This window comes from Aulonocara sp. 'chitande type north' Nkhata Bay, linkage group LG22 (genome assembly GCF_057382095.1).
Source record: "Aulonocara sp. 'chitande type north' Nkhata Bay isolate Kocher_YH1m ecotype deep benthic linkage group LG22, A_spYH_male_GT1.1, whole genome shotgun sequence".
Classification (NCBI taxonomy): domain Eukaryota; kingdom Metazoa; phylum Chordata; class Actinopteri; order Cichliformes; family Cichlidae; genus Aulonocara; species Aulonocara sp. 'chitande type north' Nkhata Bay.
The window spans coordinates 28615239-28638353 of NC_141364.1; the positions used below are offsets into that span (position 1 = coordinate 28615239).

The 23115-nt window shown below is 45.2% G+C and overlaps 1 protein-coding gene and 1 pseudogene across 4 annotated transcripts in view; both read left to right on the top strand.

The window, feature by feature from the left end:
- The window catches only part of hivep3a (HIVEP zinc finger 3a), a 57166-nt gene extending 34293 nt beyond the window's left edge, over positions 1 to 22873 (top strand). For all 4 annotated transcript variants that reach the window (XM_086279535.1, XM_086279533.1, XM_086279532.1 and 1 more), the window contains 6 exons: positions 1108 to 5304; positions 5680 to 5855; positions 14523 to 14653; positions 14745 to 14819; positions 15657 to 16267; positions 19868 to 22873. In XM_086279535.1, coding sequence (XP_086135661.1) covers positions 1471 to 5304; positions 5680 to 5855; positions 14523 to 14653; positions 14745 to 14819; positions 15657 to 16267; positions 19868 to 20389 — 5349 coding nt within the window. In that variant the 5' untranslated portion in view covers positions 1108 to 1470 and the 3' untranslated portion in view covers positions 20390 to 22873. The remainder of the gene's footprint in view (positions 1 to 1107; positions 5305 to 5679; positions 5856 to 14522; positions 14654 to 14744; positions 14820 to 15656; positions 16268 to 19867) is intronic.
- Positions 7317 to 8575, top strand: LOC147304398 (uncharacterized; annotated as a pseudogene).
- Positions 22874 to 23115: the final 242 nt, after the last annotated feature.

The window sequence follows — 23115 nt, forward strand, 5'->3', positions numbered from 1 at the left end:
CCTCTGCAAACTGCACAAATTCTATAACTCTCCTATACTATGCTTGTTTTGCTGGTAGTATAAAGTGATTGTTTTTTATTCATCCAGTATTGGCACGTATACTCTTCTCACAAGTTAAATCAAAGATGGTTGTCAACCTGTTATCAGTAATTTGGATAGTATCCAGCAGCTTTGCCGTCTTCCACCAGAATGTGGGTGTAGAAACCAGCTGGTCAGTGCGTGGGATGCCTTGTTTACTGTTTCAGCATGCTGGCATAAAGTAACACTGGGAATTTTCTTCAGTATCTCCACTGAGTCACCTTTTGTATGCACTCACAGCTCGCAGCCATTCGTCGCCTCCGTTTGGCTTGGCCCTTTTTAAAATATCTAAAATCATCAGTTAATCCGATGAAACAGGTAGAGTCCTTCACATGTCCTGCAATGTGGCAGCACTGTATGTTAGCACAGTCTGATGATCATCATTTTGCATTTGATAGTAGATGACACAACATAACCTTCAAAAGCTGCAATTTCATTAACACCAAAGATGAAAAAGGTGCTTGTAAGACAGCAGTACGAGTGTGAAAGAGTACAAGTGATCACTAAGTCAATTTCATAATCAAACCATTAGGACATTATAGTTCCACAATCAAATGGATCAAGTGGCAGATTCTCTGGTTTTTTTGTTGTTGGTCATTTTCTGTCTTGCAGCAGAAAGATCAGACCAGTTTTATGGGAGTGGGCAGTATGTGTAATGTGTTGTCTGACATAATGATATTCTGCAATCGTTAAGAAATAGGCAATCACTAAAGACCAAATCAAATGATGTTATTTGAATGTTCAAGTCACAGTTGGGTGCGCATACTGCTTCTCTCAGGGAATATTAACAGAATCATCACTTTTACTGCATGCTGATATATTTTACAACAAAACATTACATAAACCATTCTAATTTAAAACAGGCAGCAGCCGCGGGAAAGCGAAAGATGAATGTTATGACACATAGAGTGATTATGCAACACAAAACATAAATATTCCTATCTGGCAAACAGAGAGGCCAGAGGGTTATCTGTTTCTCAGTGTTGAACTGTATGCACTATCCTATATAACGACTTGTTTGTTTTGCAGATCTACATGTTGAGAAGACAAAGGAATTGTGCATTGAACTGAACCAGCTGAGCAACAGAGTCTGTGTGATTCATGATGGAATGCTTAATGCTTGGATGGCAGAGGACTTCCTCCACAGCACATGGCATATCACAACTGCATTCGTTGATGCTACTGTTTTACATTTGATGGCATCGTTCCTTTGTCAAGCAATAACAATTTGAGTAAAACAAGCAAAAAATTATGAAGTGAAGTCAAGGTGGATATTTTGATCAGATTTGCTCACATTAAACCTCTTACCCAGTTAATGCTTTGGCTTTAACTCTGTAGCCTGGCTCAGGCAGACGCATCCTACGTGCCTACCTGAGGCTGTCCTTCCATTTTATGGAGGCCTTGCATAGTCGCCTGACCACTGGGGAGCAGTCCGGAGGTCAAGAACATTCTCAGAAGGAGTCTCCACAGCGAGGCCCTCAGTCCAAGTCTCCCCCCCAGCCCTGTCAACAACAGCAAACCGGCTCCCCAAAGCCCCATGGCACATTACAGCAGCCCAAACAATCCAGAAGGCAGAATCCAGAACGCAAACGTCTCAGACACCAGCGGCAGAGCATTGACTCAGATACAGCACCGGCGAATAAACAGGAGGCATCGACAGCAACGAAACCAACCACAGGTTTGAGTTTGACTCCAGAAATCCCACCTTCCTCAGCAGGCGACCCTGCCCAGTCTAAACCAGAAACCCAGGAAGGGACCCCAAAGCAGAAACGTGAGCGTAAGCCTCAGAGACCAGGGAAATATGTTTGCACTTACTGTGGCCGTGCATGTGCCAAGCCTAGTGTTTTACAGAAACACATTCGCTCCCACACGGGTGAAAGGCCCTATCCCTGTGCCCCATGCGGGTTCTCTTTTAAGACCAAGAGTAACCTATACAAACACCGTAAATCTCATACCCACCGGGTGAAGGCAGGCCTGGCACTTGGGGAGTCGAAATCGACAGCGGAGCAAGCCACAGAGTCGGACGAGGAAACGAGACAGCTATCATCAGCTTCTTCTGTTTCAGAAAGACAAGACAGTGGAGCCTCAATCAAGAGTGTTGAAACGGACATGGCCAAAGATTGCCCTGGAGGAAACAATTACTCCTATGCGGTGAAAAAAAGATTGGCCCTGCGCCTAAGCAGAGGAAAACACACTCCTCAAGACTCATCTGATGAAAAGGCGTCATCTTTAGCTTTAGGTAGTAGAGGTAGTACAGAATCTGGCTATTTTTCTCGCTCTGAAAGTACAGAGCAGTCACAGGACAGTCCCCCCAACACAAGTGCCAAAAGCTATGCTGAGATCATACTTGGTAAATATGGACGCTTTGGACACCTACAGAGGATGTCTCGTCATCAAAACCAGCATCCCTCTGGTGAGGAGGACAAAAGCATCTCATTCACGGTGCCCAAGAAACAGGTCATCGACCATATAACCAAACTTATCACCATCAACGAGGCAGTGGTGGATACCAGTAAAATTGACAGTGTAAAACCAAGGAGATTCTCACTCTCCAGAAAGAACAGTTCTGAGTCTCAGAAGAGTTCAACTGTGAAAGAACCGCTCATTCATAGCCCCAAGGTTGGCGATGTGGGCTATAAAAGCAGTGGCTCTATCACTATGGGAGTTCCATGTGAAAAATTTCATCACCCACCTTCAAATATGGAGCAGCCAGCTAGCCAAACGTCCACCACCCCGCTGGTGCGAAGTCATTCAATGCCACCTGAAGCCAGTTTATTTGAGACCACCAGTGGCGGCCAAAGCAAATGTCGCCTAAGTCAGTCCTTTGATGAACGACAGCCTTCACGTCGTTATGGGATGCTAAGACGACAGCCAGCAATTGAAATTCCACTTGGTACAGAACTTACAAAAGAGGAACACGAGGATTCTCTTTCATTTTACTCTGACAGCTTAACCACTGTGCCTGACTGTAAGCAAAGTCAACCACAGCCATATGAGTGTGAGGCCTGTGGCACAGGATGCAAAGATTGGGTAGGTTATAAAAAACACAAGCAGAGCCTGTGCCTATCACATCAACCCATCAATGAAGTGGTAATTAGTCAAATGGAGTGTTCACAAGTAAAGAACAGTGCAGTCAGGGCAGGCGTTTCAGTAATGCGCAAGAGAAGGAAAGAGGAGAGTTTTGAATTTGATGACCCCTCTTCTCCTTCTTTACCTTGTTCTTCCCTGTCTTCAGGCCAGTGCAAAGATGAAAGCAGTGCAGCTTATGAGGGCCAGAGGAAGCCTGCATTGCAAACTTGTTCAGTAATTCAGCATACTAGTTCCTTTGAAAAACAAGAATCCTTGAGTAATGAGAATCCAGGTGCAGAGGCAACAAAGCACTCTCCACCTCATGAAGATCATCAGCTGTTGCCTCAAAAACAACCTCAACAACATGTACCAAAACTAGCAGCCCGAAAGCTGGTCCGCCAACACAATGTGCAGGTTCCAGAGATCCTGGTGACAAAGGATCCCAACATGAGTACAGACACTTCAGCCGAACCTACCACCACAGCAAAACATCAAGAGAAACTAGATGAATTTCAGTGGCCGCAGAGAAGCCCCTCTCTGGCACAGCTCCCTATTGAAAAGCTTCCTCCAAAGAAGAAGCGGTTACGATTAGCTGAAGCTGCCCAGTCATCAGGAGAATCTAGTTTTGACTCTCTGTCCCTGCCCCGCAGCCCTAGTCAGGACAGTAGTGCATCATATGCATCCAGTCGCTCCACGTCCTTTGAAGAGTCAAACAGACAGGACATGGACGTTGCAACATCAACGCCACTAAGGAGATCAAGAGCTCTTCATATGCTGACGGTGCCGGGGGTGCATCAGCACAGAGAGATGAGGCGCTCAGCATCTGAACAGGCCCCTCACGACCCACAACAGAGTGTCCTCATGGCTGAGACCCGCAGTAAGTCTTTTGACTACAGCTCTCTATCCCCTGAGCGCTCTGCAGTTGGGTGGAGAGAAAGAAGAAAATGTCTATTAATGAGACACACTGCTATCAGTGATCCAGATGAGGAGGAGGAGGAGTGTACGATCCTGAGCCGTGGTCCTGAATATCTCAACCCAAGCAGATCTTCTCAAGCAAAAAGCCCAACTTCTGTACACTGCAGCAGGCCCTCTTCTTCTTCTCTATCAGGGGACACTGTTTTACATAATCCAGTGGAATTGCAGTGCAAAGATATCTTTTCTCAGTGGAAACTTACTCAAAATATTCAGTTGATTGGGAGCACAGAACTGTCCCTTCCTCATGACCCATCTACAACTGTAAAAAAGGAGACCTATACAGAGCAGGCCCTTGCTCCTGCACCACAGCAATATCATACGCATGGACCATCAGGGGCTGCCAGAGCCCGCTATCTCCCCATGTCTACAGGGCTGAAACTAGAGATTCCTCCACAAGACGATGACTACTCAGTAAGTCGCTCCCATGTTCGCCAGTCTGCCCCTAACATCAGTTCCAATCTAGAAATATTGAGGCCAGTCACGGATCCAGCAGTTGCAGTGCGCCTCCAAACAGACACACACACCCCTGCATGCGCCATATACACCACATTGTCTCAGTCCACCTCCCCTAGGCCCCAGGAGGCAGTTAGTGCTGTCCCACAAAGTGCAGGTGTTTCAACAGCTGAACAAAGACCCCACAGGGACATGAGTCCAGATCTTCAACTGTGGTCTGATGATAGCCTCAGGTTATCAGGCTCAGGGGGCAATAAACGGATGCTTTCCCCCTCAAACAGCATGGAGCTGCCTCCAGAGTCACAGCAGCAGCAGAAAAGAGTAAAAGAAGAAGAGGAGAGGGAGATGGGTTGTTCTGACAAAGCAACAGTTGAGACTTGCAAGCACAAGCTCAAACAGGAGTCATGTTTACCTGCTATTTGCTCTCCCGTCTCGCATGTTGGGCCTTCATTCCCCAGTCTGCTGTCCAGCACCTGTAACAGCTGGTGCTATTTAAACTACATTAAACCAAACCCTTCTGCTCTGGATGAACAGAAGCCCTCAGTGTATTCGTCGTGGTCTACTAGTGGCTATGACCCCAATCCACCTGGCCTCTCCAGCAAGACAGTTCTCTCTCTGCTTCACTGCAAGCAGAGGCTCAGTCCATCCATATATACACTATCCCCCATGTCAGTGCAGGCAGCAGAGTCAGTGGAGCAAGAGGACGACAAAAGACCCTCCTCCACAGAGGTAATTACAACACTGACCACTGATTACACCTGTCGGTAGACCTAATCGTTACTATTGTAACAGAACTGAACAAAAAGAATCAAATAAAACTGATCAAAATGTAAGGACTGGTAGGTGATAAGAAGTAGAGCAGACACTGAGACACTCCATATAGGAGGCATAGAAAAGAGTGGGTTAGCTTTCCTTACCATTTTTGTTATAGAATCCAAAACGGGAAATGTCATTTAAAGGGGTCAAAATTTAAACTGTTGAAATGAAGCGTGTGTCTTAACACATGTAATAAAATACATCGTTCAATGAGAATTCCCAATTTTTGTCTCCCTGGGCATGCTGGAGCAGAGTTGGTGAATTTGCCCGTGTCTCTTTCGAGTGTAGGTCTGCAAAAAGCAGTCATGCTACAGAGACTACGAGGGAACAAAGAAAGGACATACATCAGTGGATGACAACAAGTCAAACAGAAAGGAGGAGAAGGAGGAAGAGAAGGAGGACGAGGCAGAGGAGGAAAAGGTCCAGTCATGCTCCAGAAATGAAGTTTGGGTCTCTGAGAGAGGGTGAGTATGATCTCCTGATAATCGCAGCAGTATGTTAGCTAACCGTGTTGGGTTCTGGAATGTGATGTTATACATTACTCAGTACTTTTCTTAAAAGTAAGTAAATATGTAATGTAGTGCATTATCAAAGAAAGTAACTTGTAACTCGTAATGTGCACGTTGTATTACTCTGTATCATGACCTCCAATGTATTGTCTCATATTTACCAGTTAATACTATAAACCTCAGGCTACAGTCTTACATACTGACACAAAGGCTTGTCCTAGTGAGAACACACGCCTGCAATTTTATTTATTTTATTTTTATTTTTTTAACAATATGAACACAAAGCTAAAAACGCAAAGCTGAATTATCACAGTGATTCTACTTTACAAACATGCACAGATAGAAATGGAGGCTGCTACGCTGCAAGCCTGACTGCTCATTACTGCCTTTGTTACCTGTTAAAGTTCAGGGTCTGGCTGCTGGTCTAAGGTTGGCATGTTTCGTGTCTCACTATGGGGGAACGCCTCCTGCGTGACCTCATCAGAAGCTCAAATACCATTACGCCAGCCCTTACAGGCTGGCTAGGTGACGCCCATGTCAGGAGGGGCTAGTGCCTCCCTATATAATAGGCTGGCATAGCGTCAGATGTCATTTAAAAACCTCTTCTTGTTTCTCACAGAAGCCTGTAGACAACTGTGCTATTGGGTGCTAAAGCTAAACTGTCCACAGATTCGAGTGAACAACTCGGTCGCCGGGCGCTTTGTTCCCAGCTTTTCAGTTGTCCACTAGCATACAAGCAGTAGCAATACTGTTCTGTAGCTAGTGCTGGTGCCAAGTAGCAATACTTTCACCCAGGGAAGTAGCAATATTTTCCGAAAGTAGCAACACTTTGCTAACAAAGGTACCTCTAGCTTCACCATCAGGTAGCAATACCCTTCGACGCTAGCAGTTTTACACATTAGGTAGCAATACTTGTAGAAAAGTAGCAACACTTTTCACCCCACGTTAGCGAGGAATAGCAATATTCTCCGCACTCAGTGTCAGTCTCGCTAACGTGCGCAACCCTCTAGCTAACCATGGCTACGACGGCCAACGAAGTTGCAAAGCTCTGTCCTTGCGGCAAGAAGATTTCTGCCTGGGATACACACCCCGTGTGTGCAGCATGCCTGGGTTTATCTCACGCTCAGGCTGCCTTGACACCCGCACAAGACTGTATCCACCGCAAACTACTCCGCCGCAGGCTAGCTCGCCAGGCTAACCTGTCGGGTGGCGACCCTTTGCTGTGTGAGGCTGCTGCGGCGCAAGGAGAAATTGAGGTGCCCGATGATTTGGCCGCAACGCCAGGGGCGAGCTGGGTAGAGGCAGACCTTCAGCCCATCGCGACTGCTTTCCCGTCGCTGGAGGCACACGGAGATCGTGAGTTTTTCCCCGATGTTGGAGTCACCTGGGGAGGAGATGCCAACGAGGACGGAGATGAGTCGGCTGACTCGGAGCTCCTGCTGTCTGACAACGAGGAGGAAGATTCCACCTCCTTGGCTAGCATCAGCTGGGCTGCAAAGCCCTCGGCTACCGGCGAGGTTGAAAAACTGACACCGCCGTCTCCCCTGGATCTCGACATGCAGGACATGTGCAAGCGCGCCGCTGCAAGGCTCAACATCCCGTGGCCCGCCGTACAAACAGAGGTTGTAAAGTCTCGTTTTGACGGAAAGAAATTGCCGAAGGCGAAAAAGACGGGCAAGCATGTGTTGCCTGTTTTCCCGGAGCTACTCGATGAGATAGCGGTGACGTGGAAAGCAAAACCTTACAGCGAGAAACACCCCATCGTGGGGAGCTCCCTGCTGGATTGTGAGGGGATGGAGTCTATCGGCCTCCGCCAGATGCCGCAAGTGGAGCCGTTGGTAGCGAGCCATCTTCACCCCGTCTCTGTCCTCATCGGCCCAATCTCCCCCCTCCAAAGCAGACCGCTTCCAGTCTAGCCTTACAGATAAGTGCTACAAGGCAGCGGCTCTGTTAGTAAGAGCCCACAACGCCTCCTCTATGCTAATGGCTTACCAAGCTGAGCTAGAAGACGACATGACAACTAAACCAGATACCACAGTGTGGAAAGAAATCTGTGTTATAACTGACCACGTCCTCCGCCTCCACAAGGTAGCCATACAGGCTACTGGGAGAGCCATGGGCCTCATGGTTCTTCAGGAGCGAGCACGCTGGCTCGGGCTCACCAACCTGACGACCAAGGAGAAAGAGGAACTCCTCGACACCCCTGTCGTGCCTCAAGGTCTCTTCGGTGCGGCTGTTACATCCATGCAGAAGAGATGTGAGGAGAAAAAGAGAGATGATGAGGCTCTGAAACTCTGCCTGCTGAGGAGGGCCCAGCACGCTACCCCAGCGGCACCGCGCCAGTCATTCGCGCAGGCAGCGTCTCGCCCGGTCCCTGCTTTCAGGATTCCCAAAGTGCCTAAGACGCAGGCAGCCCCCCAGGCTGCCGGGGCCCATAAGAATCCATGGACTCGGAAACAGTCTCCCCAGGCCAGACCTCAAGCGGCCCCTCCTCCTCTCCCCGCTGCCGCGATCGTGAGGAGGAAGAAGTGGCCAGCCTGACAGCCTCTCCTCTAGGTGGGAGCAAACCCAATTTCTCACCTTCATGGGCTGCCTCTCAGCTCCGTTCCAGAGCAAGTTCAACAGGACATGTTCCAAACAGAGTGCTTAACTCGGGCCGGTGTTCCTGTCACCGGACCCGCCAGAGGGAAAGAGCATTCTGTATTAAAAAAGCCCCGACACGCGCATCCAGGCAGTTTGCCGAGGGCGCTGTCGAGTGTTGGCAAACACATGAAAAAAATCAAATGTGATGATGCAGATGAGCCCGTCACCTCGCTCGCCTGTGACAGAGGTGATGGGACACCGAAATGGCGTATGTTTCGCGCTGCGACCACAAGGGGGCGCCAAAACGCCATCTTCGGTGGAGTGGCCAGTGAACCCTGTGTCTCTCCACATGAAGAGCACCTGCATTCAGTCAGCATGGGTGCTGAGGACATTGGAAAAGGGCTACAGGCTGCAATTCAATGTCGCTCCACCACATTTCAAAGAAATTGTTTACTCTCGTGCTCTGGGTGAGTCTGCCAGTTTTCTCCTGGAGGAAATTTCCACCTTGAGAGACAAAGGAGCTATAAGAGTTGTCCCTCCCGAGGAAATGCACAGCGGATTTTATTCAAGGTATTTCCTTGTGCCAAAGAAAGGGGGGAGGAGGATGAGAGCCATTCTGGATCTCCATGCCCTGAACCGGCATTTAAGGACATACAAGTTCAGGATGTTGACGCACGCCTCGCTGCTACGGTTTGTACGAGCGGGCGACTGGTTCACATCAATTGACCTGAGGGATGCTTATTTCCACATCCCCATATATCCCCCACACCGAAAGTATCTGAGATTTGCTTTCCAGGGGATAGCATACGAGTTTGTAGTCCTGCCTTTTGGTCTCTCACTGAGCCCAAGGGTGTTTGTGAAATGCACCGAGGCAGCAGTGGCCCCGCTCAGGGAAAAGGGCATTCGGGTGGCCACATACATCGATGACTGGCTGGTGGCAGCCCCAACCCGCCAGGGAGCGACTTGTCACACAAATGCTCTCATACACCATCTGGAGAGTTTGGGTTTCCAGATAAACGTGGAAAAGAGCACATTGACGCCAACTCAATGCATTACTTTCATAGGGCTCAGCCTAGACTCCCTCCGGGTGAGGGCTTTTCTGTCCCCAGAGAGAACAGCGGCCATACGGTCATCCCTAGCACTGTTTCGCAGAGGCAACACAGTGACCCTTAAACAGTGCCAGAGGCTGCTCGGTCTGATGGCTTCTTCTCTAGTGGCGATAACACTGGGAGGCCTGCACATGAGAGGCTTTCAGTGCTGGGTGGGCTCGCGGGGACTGGACCTTCACCGAGACTGCCATCGTCGCGTGAGAGTCTCTGCAGACTGTTCGCTCGCTCTCCGCGAGTGGAAGAAGCCAGGTTTCTTGTCTCAGGGTGTTGCCATGGGGGCAGTTTCAGCCAGGAAGGTGATTTCCACAGATGCCTCTCTTTCAGGCTGGGGGGCCACCCATGAAGGCAGAACAGTGAATGGGGAATGGGGCCCTCACATGCGCTCCACCCACATAAACTGTCTGGAACTGCTGGCGGTTCACCTGTTGCTAAAACACTTTCTCCCTTGGCTGAGAGGTCATCATGTTTTAGTGAGGTCGGACAATTCCACCGTTGTGGCCTACATCAACAGACAGGGGGGTCTGGGGTCCCCCAAGTTACATACACTGGCACACAGACTGATAGTCTGGAGCAGTGTCCACCTGCTGTCGCTGAGAGCAACTCACGTGCCGGGAATCTTGAACTTTGGAGCAGATCTTCTCTCCAGGGGCAACCCACTGTATGGGGACTGGAAGCTTCACCCAGAGGTGGTGAAGCAGATCTGGCTGCGATCTCCGCCATCAAGGTGTATTTGGCAGCAATTTCGGCCTGCCATATTGGTTTTGAGGGGAAGACTGTTGGCCAGCATCCCTTAATATGCCGTTTCATGAAGGGTGCACGGCGTAAATTGCCTACATCTAGGCCGTTGGCTCCATCGTGGGACCTTCCCACAGTATTAGCTGCGCTCTCCTGTTGCCCATTTTAACCCCTGGAACAGGTTGAGTTAAAATTTCTGTCCTTGAAGACGGCTCTATTAATTGCTTTAGCTTCTGCTAAATGCGTAGGAGAGATCCACGCTCTCTCAGTGCATCAGTCATGCATTCAGTTCTCTTCGGATAATACGAGGGTCAGTATGCGGCTCAACCCTGCCTTTGTTCCGAAGGTTATCGGCACATTTTCCCCTGTAGAACTGCCGGCCTTTTGCCCACCGCCTTTCTCCTCAGAGGAGCGACAGCGGCTGCATAACTTGTGTCCAGTCCGTGCTCTGCGCATTTACATGGACCGAACCCAGAGTGTCAGACAAAGTGACCAGCTGTTCGTGTCCTGGGCTAAACCACATATGGGAAAGCCTGTGTCTAAACAGCGCCTCTCCCATTGGATAGTAGGAGCAATTGCCCTGGCCTATACTAGCAGGGGCCTTCAGCCTCCTGCTGGCTTGCGTGCGCATTGCACTAGAGGTCTGGCAACCTCATGGGCTCTCTTTAGGGGAGTTTCTATTCAAGAGGTGTGTGCAGCTGCATGCTGGACCTCACCTCATACATTTGCTAGGTTTTACAGGTTAGATGTGACGGCACCTAGCCTAGCGCATTCAGTCCTCAGTGCAGGTTCTTCCCGGGTGGGGGCTTCTCCCCTGTGAAGTGCTGTTGGGGACAGTTGTCTTCTTAACAGGCATGTCTGGCAATCCGGGAGTCAGTATTTCTCCCATAGTGAGACACGAAACGAATGCTATGAAAGAGAACTTAAGGTTATGTATATAACCCCGGTTCTCTGAGTAGCATGAGTGAGTGTCTCACCATCACCTCTGTCACAGGCGAGCGAGGTGACGGGCTCATCTGCATCATCACATTTGATTTTTTTCATGTGTTTGCCTTGCTATGGAAGCAAGGAAGAGGTGGGCTCGTTTTGAATGACATCTGATGCTATGTCAGCCTATTATATAGGGAGGAACTAGCCCCTCCTGACATAGGCGTCACCTAGCCAGTCTGTAAGGGCTGGCATAATGGTATTTGAGCTTCTGATGAGGTCACGCAGGAGGCGTTCCCCCATAGTGAGACACTCACTCATGCTACTCAGAGAACCGGGGTTATATACATAACCATAAGATTTTTGTAACACAAGTAAGATTATCCAGCATTGTTAGGTAATAATGATACATTGTTTTTATTTATATTGTACTGCTCTGCATTACTTACAGCGCAGAAAGCATGTGTCACATTCTGTTCTGTGTTCTGGAAACTGTTGTCGTCCGTTACGTTGGACAGGCTAAGGGTTGGCTGTCTGCACCAGCAGAGTCCATCTGTTGAAGGCCTGAAGCCAGGAAACTACCTAGCTTCCTCTACTCCTGCAGAGATTCATTTACACCAGCCATCAGAGCCATTCACATAGAGCAGCAGTACATTGTTGGCTGTGTGTATTGGTGTAACACGGACATTGTGTACAGACATGGCATTAGTCATTAAAGAAAATCTGCTGTACAGACAGAATGGAAAATGGACAAATGCTATACAAAAAAAAAGAGCTTGGGCCTGGGAATATGCTGAGGAAACATGAAACAAAGGCTCTGAAAATGTTTTCATTTGCTGATAGTTTGGAAACTGTTTCCTGTAGGTTTATGGGTATAATGCTTTTTTGTAAAAGCATTCCCAAAAACATAATAATATTAAGATGAGTCAAATATTGACTATATTTTGTTTTATTAACCCGCTGAGGTTCAAGTCCTCATTGGTGATAATCCTAACCCTATTTTGGAGGAGAGCAAAATGGGTATTTTGGTTAAAACCCTTTAGCAACCCTTTAGCCATTCTTAAAAATAATTTCTCAAAACAGCTTGCAGATTAACCCTGTGAGGTCTAACTCATTGGTGATGACCTCACCCTTAAAGTTAACCTTTACCCTAACTCTAGAAAATCGGAATATGATTTTTTTTTTCTCCTGTATTTATATTGTTCTTTCAAGTCTTTGCAATAATGGAACAAAGAAATAATTCTTAAGATTACTCTAAAAGAGACTTATCAAAATGAGGGGGTAGGCTTATCGACAATTATTACTTAGACCAACAGCCCCCAACCTTTTTTTGCACCAGTTTATGTCCGACAATATTTTCATGGACTGGCCTTTAAGGTGTCGTGGATAAATACAACAAAATAAAACCAGTACCGGTACCAAAAGAAGATGTATTCATAACACACTGGGAAAGACCCAGGGAAACAGAGTTAACGATTAAAAAAATAACAATAAAAACCCTGAAAACCATAAATTTCACACCTGAGCCTCAACTCTCACGGACCGGTGCCGGTCCGTGGCCCAGGGATTGGGGACCGCTGACTTAGACCCCAGAAGAACCTTCTAGCCCAGACTTGGCCTGTCAGACCTAGCAGAGGTTGGCCAGGCTATTTGGTTGAATGAGCTTATTATTTCTTAACCTGTAACCTAATGTTTGCCACTTGACTGACTTGCATCTTACTCATGGCAGGAAGACACATTTGATTAGCTGTCAGGGCATTTAATCAATCTTCCAACCTTCATTTTAAATACTGTTCTAAATCAGCGTGAAACACAGTATATTAAAGGATCATTTAAATGCAAGTAACCATAGTAAAAATAGCTGTGCTTAATGATGTGTAACAGATATGAAGTACACACAGTAATTACTTAAAACTGAATAATAAGCTGTGATGTGAACACAGTGTTATCCTTTGGCAGGATTGGCACAAAGACAGTAAAACACCTCAAAGTGCCCCAATCCCAGCAAATCAGTGGAGGAACTACCTCCGATTTACCCAAATTTGGCAAGAGTCACTGTTCATGTTAAAAAGAAAAGAAAACAAGATGAGCAATGGCTAACACTCATTCTGAAACTAACATATCATTTGAACAGATGTAAGTAGGCACAGTCAGTTCTACTATTCTTATGTAGCACACACTCATCTCCTCAGATTCATTTGCAGGGAGGTTAAGCCAGACATGCTCAGTAATTTTGATACCTATCAGAAATAAACACTGCTGTGATGTGATAAGGGGAGTGCAGAGAGGTGCCATCTGTGTGTCTCTTTTTTGGTTCAGGAGTGTGTCTGCGAACAAATCCCTGTTGTGACTCATGTTGACGCTCATCGCAGCCTTCCTAAAAAGAGTGAGTCATCCTCACGCCCGCCCGCTTTCTGCTTTCTCCGTCTGCTCTGTCTGTCTGAGGAACATAAAGACACAACGGAGGCAGCAAGCTAGTGGGATGTTGCCATTTTTTCCTTTCTTTTTTTTGAAGTGGGGAAAGCCAAGGGCTCTAGGTTCAAATCTTGAGTGGGAACGGGTGTTACATGAAATTTATACCTGCCGAGTACAGTATAGAGGTACGAAGGCAAAGTGTTTCTCTTTCATTAACTTGGAAGTTTTCCGACACTGTAAAAGCAACCATTTATGATACCTGCTGAGTTTATCCAGCCACACAGCCTGTGGTGAAAATAGAAGAGAAAAACAGCCAATTATAACCAGAACCATTGTTTGTCATAGGAATGTGTTTTTATTTTCAGTGTTTTTTCACGTTTATTTGGAGCAGCTGCTGGTTTGGGCGAGGGTTTCCCTCCCTCTTGTGCCTGTTTTTATTGGCTGCGCTTTCAGCAAACCTCTGGACCTGAAGCCGCATCGAAAGCTCCCTCTTGTTTGGGCTTGGTGGTTGTGTTAGCTGTGAAGGGTGGGAGGCGGAGGGGGCTGGTTTTTGGCTTATGAAAGCTTCTCTGTTGAAGCTGAAGTAGGTGCCTCACTGAAGGAAGTCTAAGTGAAGTGGTGTGGACCCCAAGCCCAGCCGCCACAGTTTGAAATTCCCATGTTGTAAAGGCCAGCACCAGACATTACTCTTACATTGGATAAATGCAGTCACTAACAGGTGCTGAAGGGCCCCCAGCCTGGCTGTCAGCTCCTGTTACATTCATATTGATTGCTGCTATCATCCTGAGCTGACTGACAAGGAAACACCCTGAGTACCAGACTGAAACCTCTTTCTCTCTCTTTACATTTGCAGATCAAATAAGAGGTATGATGACGCACATGGTGGAGTTGGAGAAAAGTGCCAGTGTGACGATACTACAGTAATCACCAAGGAATCACCATCATTTAACTACAGTTTCTGTGAAACCGCATTCAAAGCTACAGGTAATGACAGGCAATAAAATGTTTTTTCATTTTAAGTTTCTTGTATGTGTTCTCTGTGCATCAACAGTGAGCGGCTCTTTTTTATTTCCAGGGAGTCTTACTGAACACCTGATATCTAAGGGACATGGAAAGGAAACCTGCTGTTATCCAGGGAACACACATGAAGGTACAACTTGTTTTTGGCTAAAAATAAATGCAGTAATTGCTTTGTAAATTACATGCCCTGTGCTCCTTTTTCTCTTCTTTTTTGTCCTATGCTTACCACATTAGCATTATTAGCACTATTCTTACTGTGTTAAATGTCTGCTTCTAACTCCTTATTATGTACACATTTTATCAAATGTCAAACCTCTTTAGATAAATGGAATATGGAACAAGAGGCCAGGCCAGCATTTCGCCTTTAATTTAACATAGTGACCCGCTCTACAAATTCCTTCAAGATGCAGAATTCGATAAAAATGAATAGAAAAATCCTAAGATGAAAGTTTCTACTGCGTTTGAGTCATTTATGTTCATGCTAGTTTCTCTCAGAATTTCTCAGGCTATGGGTTTTTCGTGGTATCGTAGCAGATGAGGGAAAGGTGGCATTGAGTTATTTAGATAAATGAAACTGAGTTTATTAAGATCTGCAAGACTGAGTTTTCAGTTCTAGAAAAGCTGATCAGAATAAGTTCAATCGACTATTTTTCACTTAGAGTTAAGCGTGTGTGTGTGATGAGTGAGTAATAAGTTACTGTTAATAGTAAGAGTTAAGTAATAGTAACTGTTTTACATGTTACTCAGAAAATGCATTGCAGCCTTTGAAGTCTTGAATGAATGTAAAGTTTTGTAGGAAATTGAAATATAAGCTTTCATAAACTCTCTACATGTTGACATCTACATGTCAAATTTGAAATAATCTAAATAAAGTTCTTGATGTTTTGCCTTACTAATGTAAGAAAAATTTGAAAAAAATTTAAATATAAAATTAATTTAAAATAAACCTTTTTTTCTGTCCTTAAAGTCTGCAAAATCTCATCATGTCAGCCAAATCAACAAAAAGGTCATCAGTGCTCTGGTGCTGGGAAAAGTGGAGATCAAGGAGATCCAAACACCAAGGACAAGTATGACGGGCATAACAAAGACAGCCGGTCCACAGCGGCTGAAGGCTCTGACACTAACAGAGAGAAGGTTCATCCAGCACATCAGCTGGGGGAGTCTGAAGGCAGCTCATCCTTTCCGATTACCTCCAGGGATTCCACCCAGAAAAGCTCAGCCAGTGCCAGAAGGGCGTTGTTTGCCCGCAGACGCCTCGACGCTTCAACGTTAGCATCCTCTGGAGGTCCTCATTCTCCAAGTAGTCAAATCCTGACTCCACAAATTGAGCTTTCTCCATCTCGTAACCCATCACCCAGGCCTTGCCAGTCCCCTGCTCCTCCTTCATCCCTCTCCCCATCCAGTTGTCATGTCTCCACCGCCTCACAGAGACCAATCTCCCCTGTTAGAGGCCTCTCTCCTATAATAGTGCAGTCTCAGGGGTCGCATTCCTATGGGTTTCTGGGCTCCCTGGCTGACACCTCTGCTCACTGTCAAGCCCATATTCATCCAAGGGAACAAGCATCTACGGCAAGGCTGGTGAGTGACTTCAAAACATTTTTTGAGTGTTCTTCATAACGATTTAATTTTTTTGTTTTTGTATACTTAAGTCAGAATTTTGCTGCGTGTATAATTACCACTGGCCAAAAGGTGGCTTTTCTTCAAACCGTGTCACTCACCTGTGACTTGATCCAACTCTATTAGTTTAGCCTAAAGTTTTTAAATAAATCAGGTTCCAGCTCACAAAGCCAATCTTGTGTGGTTCAGCTAAATTCCAGCAAGTCAACATTTAGAATAAATATAGATAGGCTGGTACATATGAGGTTATTTTAAAGTCACATTTATTGGAAAGGTAAGGAAAGGCAGCTCTCTTGTTTTATATCAGACAAAGCAACCATGCAGCTCCTAGCCCTAAAATAATGCAGGAGAGCTCCCAAATAGACACATGTTTTCCCTGGGTAACCAGGGGAAAAAGGAAAAGCAGGCCAATCACTAAATTCTGAAGATTGGAACCACATGTCAACAACAAAAATAGCGTGGGTGAGTATCTCGGCTCACCCTAATTAAAAACTGATAAGCAAAAAGTATACACCAAACATGTTATGGTGAAACTTCACCACATACCCCTCACACTAATGTGGGTCCCAGAGGAGCAGGTACTGATTCACATTCACGACAGAGTGACCTCTTGTGTTTGCATATACACGGATCAGATATAACTTCATGACAAACCTGCCTAATATTGTGTTGGTCCCCATTTGGCTGCCCAAAGAGCCCTGACCTGTTGAGGCATGGATCCTTTAAGTCTTGTAAGTTGTGAGGTGTGGTCTTCATGATTCGGTCTTATTTGTCCAGCACATCCCAGAGATGCTCAATTGGATTGAGAACTGGGGAATTTGGAGGCCAAATCAACACCTTAAAGTCATTGTTGTGCTCCTCAAACCATTCCTGAACCACTGTTGCTTTGTGGCAGGGCACAATATCCTGCTGAAAGAGGTCACAGCCATCAGGGAACACAGCTTCCATGAAAGCGTGTACGTGATTTTCAACAGATGGTATGTACAAAGTAACATCCTCATGGATGGCAGGGACCCATGGTTTCCCAGCAAAGCATTGCCCAAAGCATCACACTCCCACTGGCTTGCCTTCTTCCCATTGTACATCCTGATTACCAGGTGTTTCCCAGGGTAAAAGCAATGTAAAAGAAAATGTGATTCACCAGACCAGGACACTTTATTCCATTGTTCCATGGTCCAATTCTGATGCTCATGTGCCCATTGTTGGCACTTTTGTTGGTGGACAGGGGTCAGCATGGTCCCCCTGACTGGTCTGTGTCTATGCAGCCCCATACACAACAAACTGTGATGCTCGGTTCTGACACTTTTCTATCAGAACCAGCGTCAACTTTTTCAGCAGTTTGAGCTACAGTAGCTCGTCTGTTCGATTGTACCTACTGTACGTGTAAATGTTTTTTTTAATAACCACACTGACTAGGAGACACTACACAGCAGTACAGCACTTGAGCAAGCACGCTTCAAGTAGACTTCAACTGGACTCGAAAAAGTCTAACAGTAATGTTTCCTAAGCTTTCCATGTTGGAAAATGGGACATTTCAAACAAGGAGGAAAAAAATATCCATCCATCCATTCGTCTATTTTCTTCCACTTATATGTGGCCAGGTTGCGGGGGCAGCAGCATAAGCAGAGAAGTCCAGACCTCCCTCTCCCCGTACTCCAGCCACAGCACCAACCTTTCTGTTGATCTCGCACTCCCCTCTCCCCTAACTCATAAACAAGACCCCAAGATACTTAAATTCCTCCACTTCAGGCATTCCCTGACCCGGAGTGGGAACTCCATCCTTTTTCACTTGAGGACCTTAACCTGAAAGTTGGAGGTGCTGATTCTCATTCCTGCCGCTTCACATTTGGCTGTGATCCACTCCAGGGCGAGTTGGAGGCCACCACCTGATGAAGCCAAGAGAACCACATTATCTGCAAAAAGCAGAGACGAGATACTGAGGCCACGCAAGTGGAAGCCTTCCATCACTATGCCTAGAAATTCTGTCCGTAAAAATTATGAACAGAATCAGTGACAAAGGGCAGCCCTGGTGGAGTCCAACGGTCAACCTTACTGGACCAACCCTTGAATATCCTCAGGAGGCTAAAGAGCTGGTCTAGTGTTCCACAACTGGCATGAAAGCGGCAGGTTCCTCCTGAATCAGCTAATGGACGGACCCTGGCATAGATTTTCCAGTCCAGAGTATCCAGAACATATGGCCGCAGATCTGATGATACGATCACAATCATCATCGACCTGCAGCCTGCGATGTCCTGGTGCCACTTGCACTCATGGACACCCTTATGTTGGAACATGGAGTTTGTTATGGATGAACTATGGTTTGCGCAGAAGTCCAGTAACAGAGCACCATTCGGGTTCAGATCTGGCAGGCTGTTCCTCCCAATCTCGCGCTTCCGGGTCTCACTGTTGTTGCCCACATGACCGTTCCCAGTAAGACGAGAAAGTCCCCAGGTGGAGCACCCTCAAGAAGTCAGGGACTCCAGGAAGGCCAGGTACTCTGAACTGTCGTTCAGTGAATAGACATAGACGACAGTGAGGACCCGTTCCCCGACCCAGGGAACAAACCCTTTCATCCACCAGGGAAGAACTCCAACATACTGGCAACAAGCCGAGAGGATACTAAGATACCCATCCCAGCCTCTCACCAAGGGCAACTCCAGACTGAGACATAGTACAACCCCTCTCCAGGAGACTGGTTCAAGATCCCAAGCTGTACATTAAGCTGAGTCCGACTCAATGCACAGACTCAACCTCACGTTGAGTCTCACGTTCAGGCTCCTTCCCCACCAGAGAAATTATGTTCTATGTCTCAATCTCTAGTCTCGGCAGCCATGGATCGGTCCACCAGGGTCACCACCCATGGCTGCTGCCCAGCACGCACTGTACCCAACCCCTACGGTGCCTCCTGCATTCTGGGCCTACAAGAGGGTGGGCCAAGGTCCCTTTTTCAGGCCGTGCCTGGCCGAGTCCCATGGACTAAGGCCTGACCACCAGGCGCTCGCCTTTGGGCACCTTCCCAGGCCTTGCTTCAGTACAGGGACCTGCTAACCCTATCCCATGCAGGGTCAACTGTTCCCTGGATCTTCAGCTCATAGGGTTTTTTTAATCACTCTGTCTGGTCCCTCAGGACAAATTTGCCATGGGAGACCCTAACAGGGGGCAAAAGCCCCCCCACAACATAGGCCACGGGATGCACAAACCCTTTCACTCTTTGACAGCGGCGATATTCAGTCTGCCATGATTCTTTTCATTATTTATTATTCCACTTTAGAGCAGAACTACTATTTGTGTCCAAAAGCTGGGACACTGTAAAAATCAGTTTGAGGAAAATAAAAGGTGGGGGGGACCTCTATGCAGTGATTTGCAAATCATTTAATCGTAATTTCAACCCTATATCCTATAGATGGCCATATCAAAATGAAACAGATATTTTTATAGCTTTTTAAAAAAGATATCTTGTCAAAATACAGAAAATGAACTGAGACAGAAACAGTTTCTAAAAATTGTAGGTGAATTTACCACCAGCAGAGCCACTGAAATTTCAGTTTGTTTTTGTTGTAGTGTGTAGATGAGGTTGGACTGACCCACATCCCCTCGCATTCCATGCGTCCTCGTGGAGCCCACAACCTTCTGAGTCACCTTCCTCTGCACTCGCAGCAGCCAAGCAGAGCCCCAAGCATGCTGATTCCAATTGGGGGGATTCACATGATTCCGCCCAGGTCCCCCCTGCAAATGTACAGCTTCCTGAGCAGCACGACTGCTAACACCTCAGGGGCATCCATGAAACTGAGCGAGGCTCCAAATGGAAGGCTCGCTCTGCCACATCGCAAGGACGTTCTTAAAGAGATGCCGCTGAGCAGCCAAGCCAGCCTACCGAACCCTGAGGCGACAGGACAAATGCCTGCAGGTGTCCTACCCAACAAAAATAATCAAGGATCCTTCACCATCCAGCAGCCGTCGAGTCCCAGAACAGAGACGAGACACCTGGAGGTGAGCGCAGATGCACCTGTTAGAGAAAGATGTGTTTACCCTGAGAACTCTCAAGGCCAAAAAAAGACTCCTTCCTCCCAGACACAACTCTGATCGGAGGCAGAGTCCGAAGGGACAGTGCAAAAAGACTAAGACCAGCCTGTGGCCAGAAATCACCACACGCTTGTTTTGAGTCTGACGACAAAACGCAAAAGCACTTGAGCACCGCTTCTGAATGACGCTGTTATGTAATTATATTATTAATATATATGGACACTATGTTAGATATGCAGTATGTTTTGTAAATCTTTTTTACCCTTCTTTGATGTCATTGGTGTTTATTTATTTCTGTGCTAATATGCAAATTCTGTACTATATGCAAAAGCAGCTGGAATGAAAATAGACAAAGTTTAAATCAGTTTCCCTATTAACCCTGTTGACAGCTAATATACTATTGCTGTGTTTATGTACTGTATTACCAAAATGGATATAAAAAGGTATCGCAAATATTTATTCATCCAACCAGTATTTTGAAGTGCAATTTTATGTCAAGATTGTGGTTTAATATGTCATTCTTAAAAGCTGTGATTATTATTATTATTATCATTATTATAATAATTATTATTATTAGTCTGATTTTTGTTGTTATTGTTGTTAATTTTGTTTTTAAAGAAGCAAGCTCACGATTAGCTCCTTTTCTGAAATCTCCAGGAAAAGAAGTTTCAGATCCTTTTCGAGTGCACTGACAAATGATTTGATATCCAGTGGAGACCTGTTTCACGTACACGGTAGCTACGGTGCAGTTTTCTTTCATAAATAGATACATGTATTGTTGTGTTGTTGCTTTTTCTACATAATACAATCACTGTCATTTTCATGTTTACCATTAAACTTCTCATTTTTACAGATTTCTATTAAAACTTTTGAAAGTGTGTCTCGTTTTCTATTTATTTTCATTTCAGTTATTTAAGTTTAATAAATCCTGTTGATGTATGGAAATTAATTAAAATCAATGGGATCCTGAAAGAGGTGCAAGATGCCAAAATTACAAAAAAAATAGTGATCCAAACAAAATACAATGGAGTTAAGTTTAATTTATAGGGAATACATTTTTGTTTATGACATGTAAGAGGCTCAGCAAGACTGGTTCTTTCTTGAAATAATGTCAGTAACATTAATTAGCTGCTATGAGGTAAGTCAAGCTTCTGTTTCCCAAATATTTCATGGGACATTATCAACTCTGACATCTTGCCCATCTTGATCTCTTTAAAAACATTAAATTTTTTTTCGTTTATACCGAGTTTACTTGTTTGTGAGGTGTTTCATCGTATATAAAAAAATGAAAATAAAAAAAGTAGGTATGCTGTGTGCTGTGGGTTTTTACCCCACAGCTGGGCAAGCAGGCATTCAAGACTGTGAATGTGATAACTCAATACATCGGTGCATCGACTAAAATTCTCAGATGAGTGTGAATCCCATGACCAGGAAATCAAGGTCAGAGGTCAAGCCCCCTGAAAATCTTGTGAATGCAATAAATGGAGTGATGTTACCTAGGATTTTCAAATTTATACCATAGGCACATCTATTAGGCGCTAAAGGGCAGCACTGGCCACCGCCAGTACATTCATGCAGTTACCATAAACCTTCACCAAACCTTTACCAAACACCTTCTATTTTCTATCTGTTAACAAAGTGGCTGATTAATCATTTTACTACCACAGCGCTGTTTGCTTGCTGGGAGCCTGACGAAATGATGACTTCTCCGTGGATGTCAGTGCGGGCTCTGTATAAGGACAATGGGTTTCTACTGTAGCTTAGTTCATTTCATTTCATTTCATTTCATTTTTATTTATTTCACACTTGGTACTACAAATCAAACAAAACAACCACATCTTCTGTCAACAAAACACAACAACCATGTGTGAAAAGGAGCAGGAAGAAGAAAATATTCTTATTAAACCCTGCCCCCTATCTACCATCGAACTTATATCACCGGTGGGCACCAAAAATCAGGAACAAACTAATATTGACATTTCTCTCCGGTCGAATCCCAAACCAACATCACATTCATTCGCATTCTTCATACTGAGTTATCGTTTTAAACATATAACACTTTTTAAAACATTGTAAATTTATACAATTCTTTAAATTATAATGAAGTGAATTCCACAGTCTTATACCCCTAACCGTTGTGCTCATTAATCTTTGTGTAGTCCTGGCTAACTGATGTTTAAAATAAAATTTCCTTCTATTCTCTTCTCCCCTTGAACACATCAAAAATACTCTTTGTAACTTAAAAGGCAAAATATTATTTTTAGCCTTAAACATAATTAATAATGTCCGTAATTTCACTAAATCTCCTAATTTTAATAATTTTGATTCTATAAATAATTTGTTTGTATGTTCTCTATATTTAACATTATGAATTATTCGTATAACTTTCTTCTGTAATAGGTTTAAAGGTTTTATGGTATTCTCATATGTATTCCCCCAAACTTCAACACAATAGTTGATATATGAAAAAAACAAAGAAAAATATAAAATACGCATTGTTTTATAATTTAATAAATCTCTTATACTACCCAAAATATAAATACTTTTGACCATTTTCTTTCTAATATGTTCAATATGGGATTTCCATGTCAAATTCTCATCCACTATTACACCCAAAAAACGAAATTCAGTAACTCTTTCAATCAATTCTTCCTCTATAAACATAATGACTTTATCCTCCTTTACACGATTGCCAAATATCATATATTTCGTTTTTGTCAGATTCAAAGATAATTTATTTACATCAAACCATTTTTTTATTCTTAACATCTCAGAAGTCATAATTT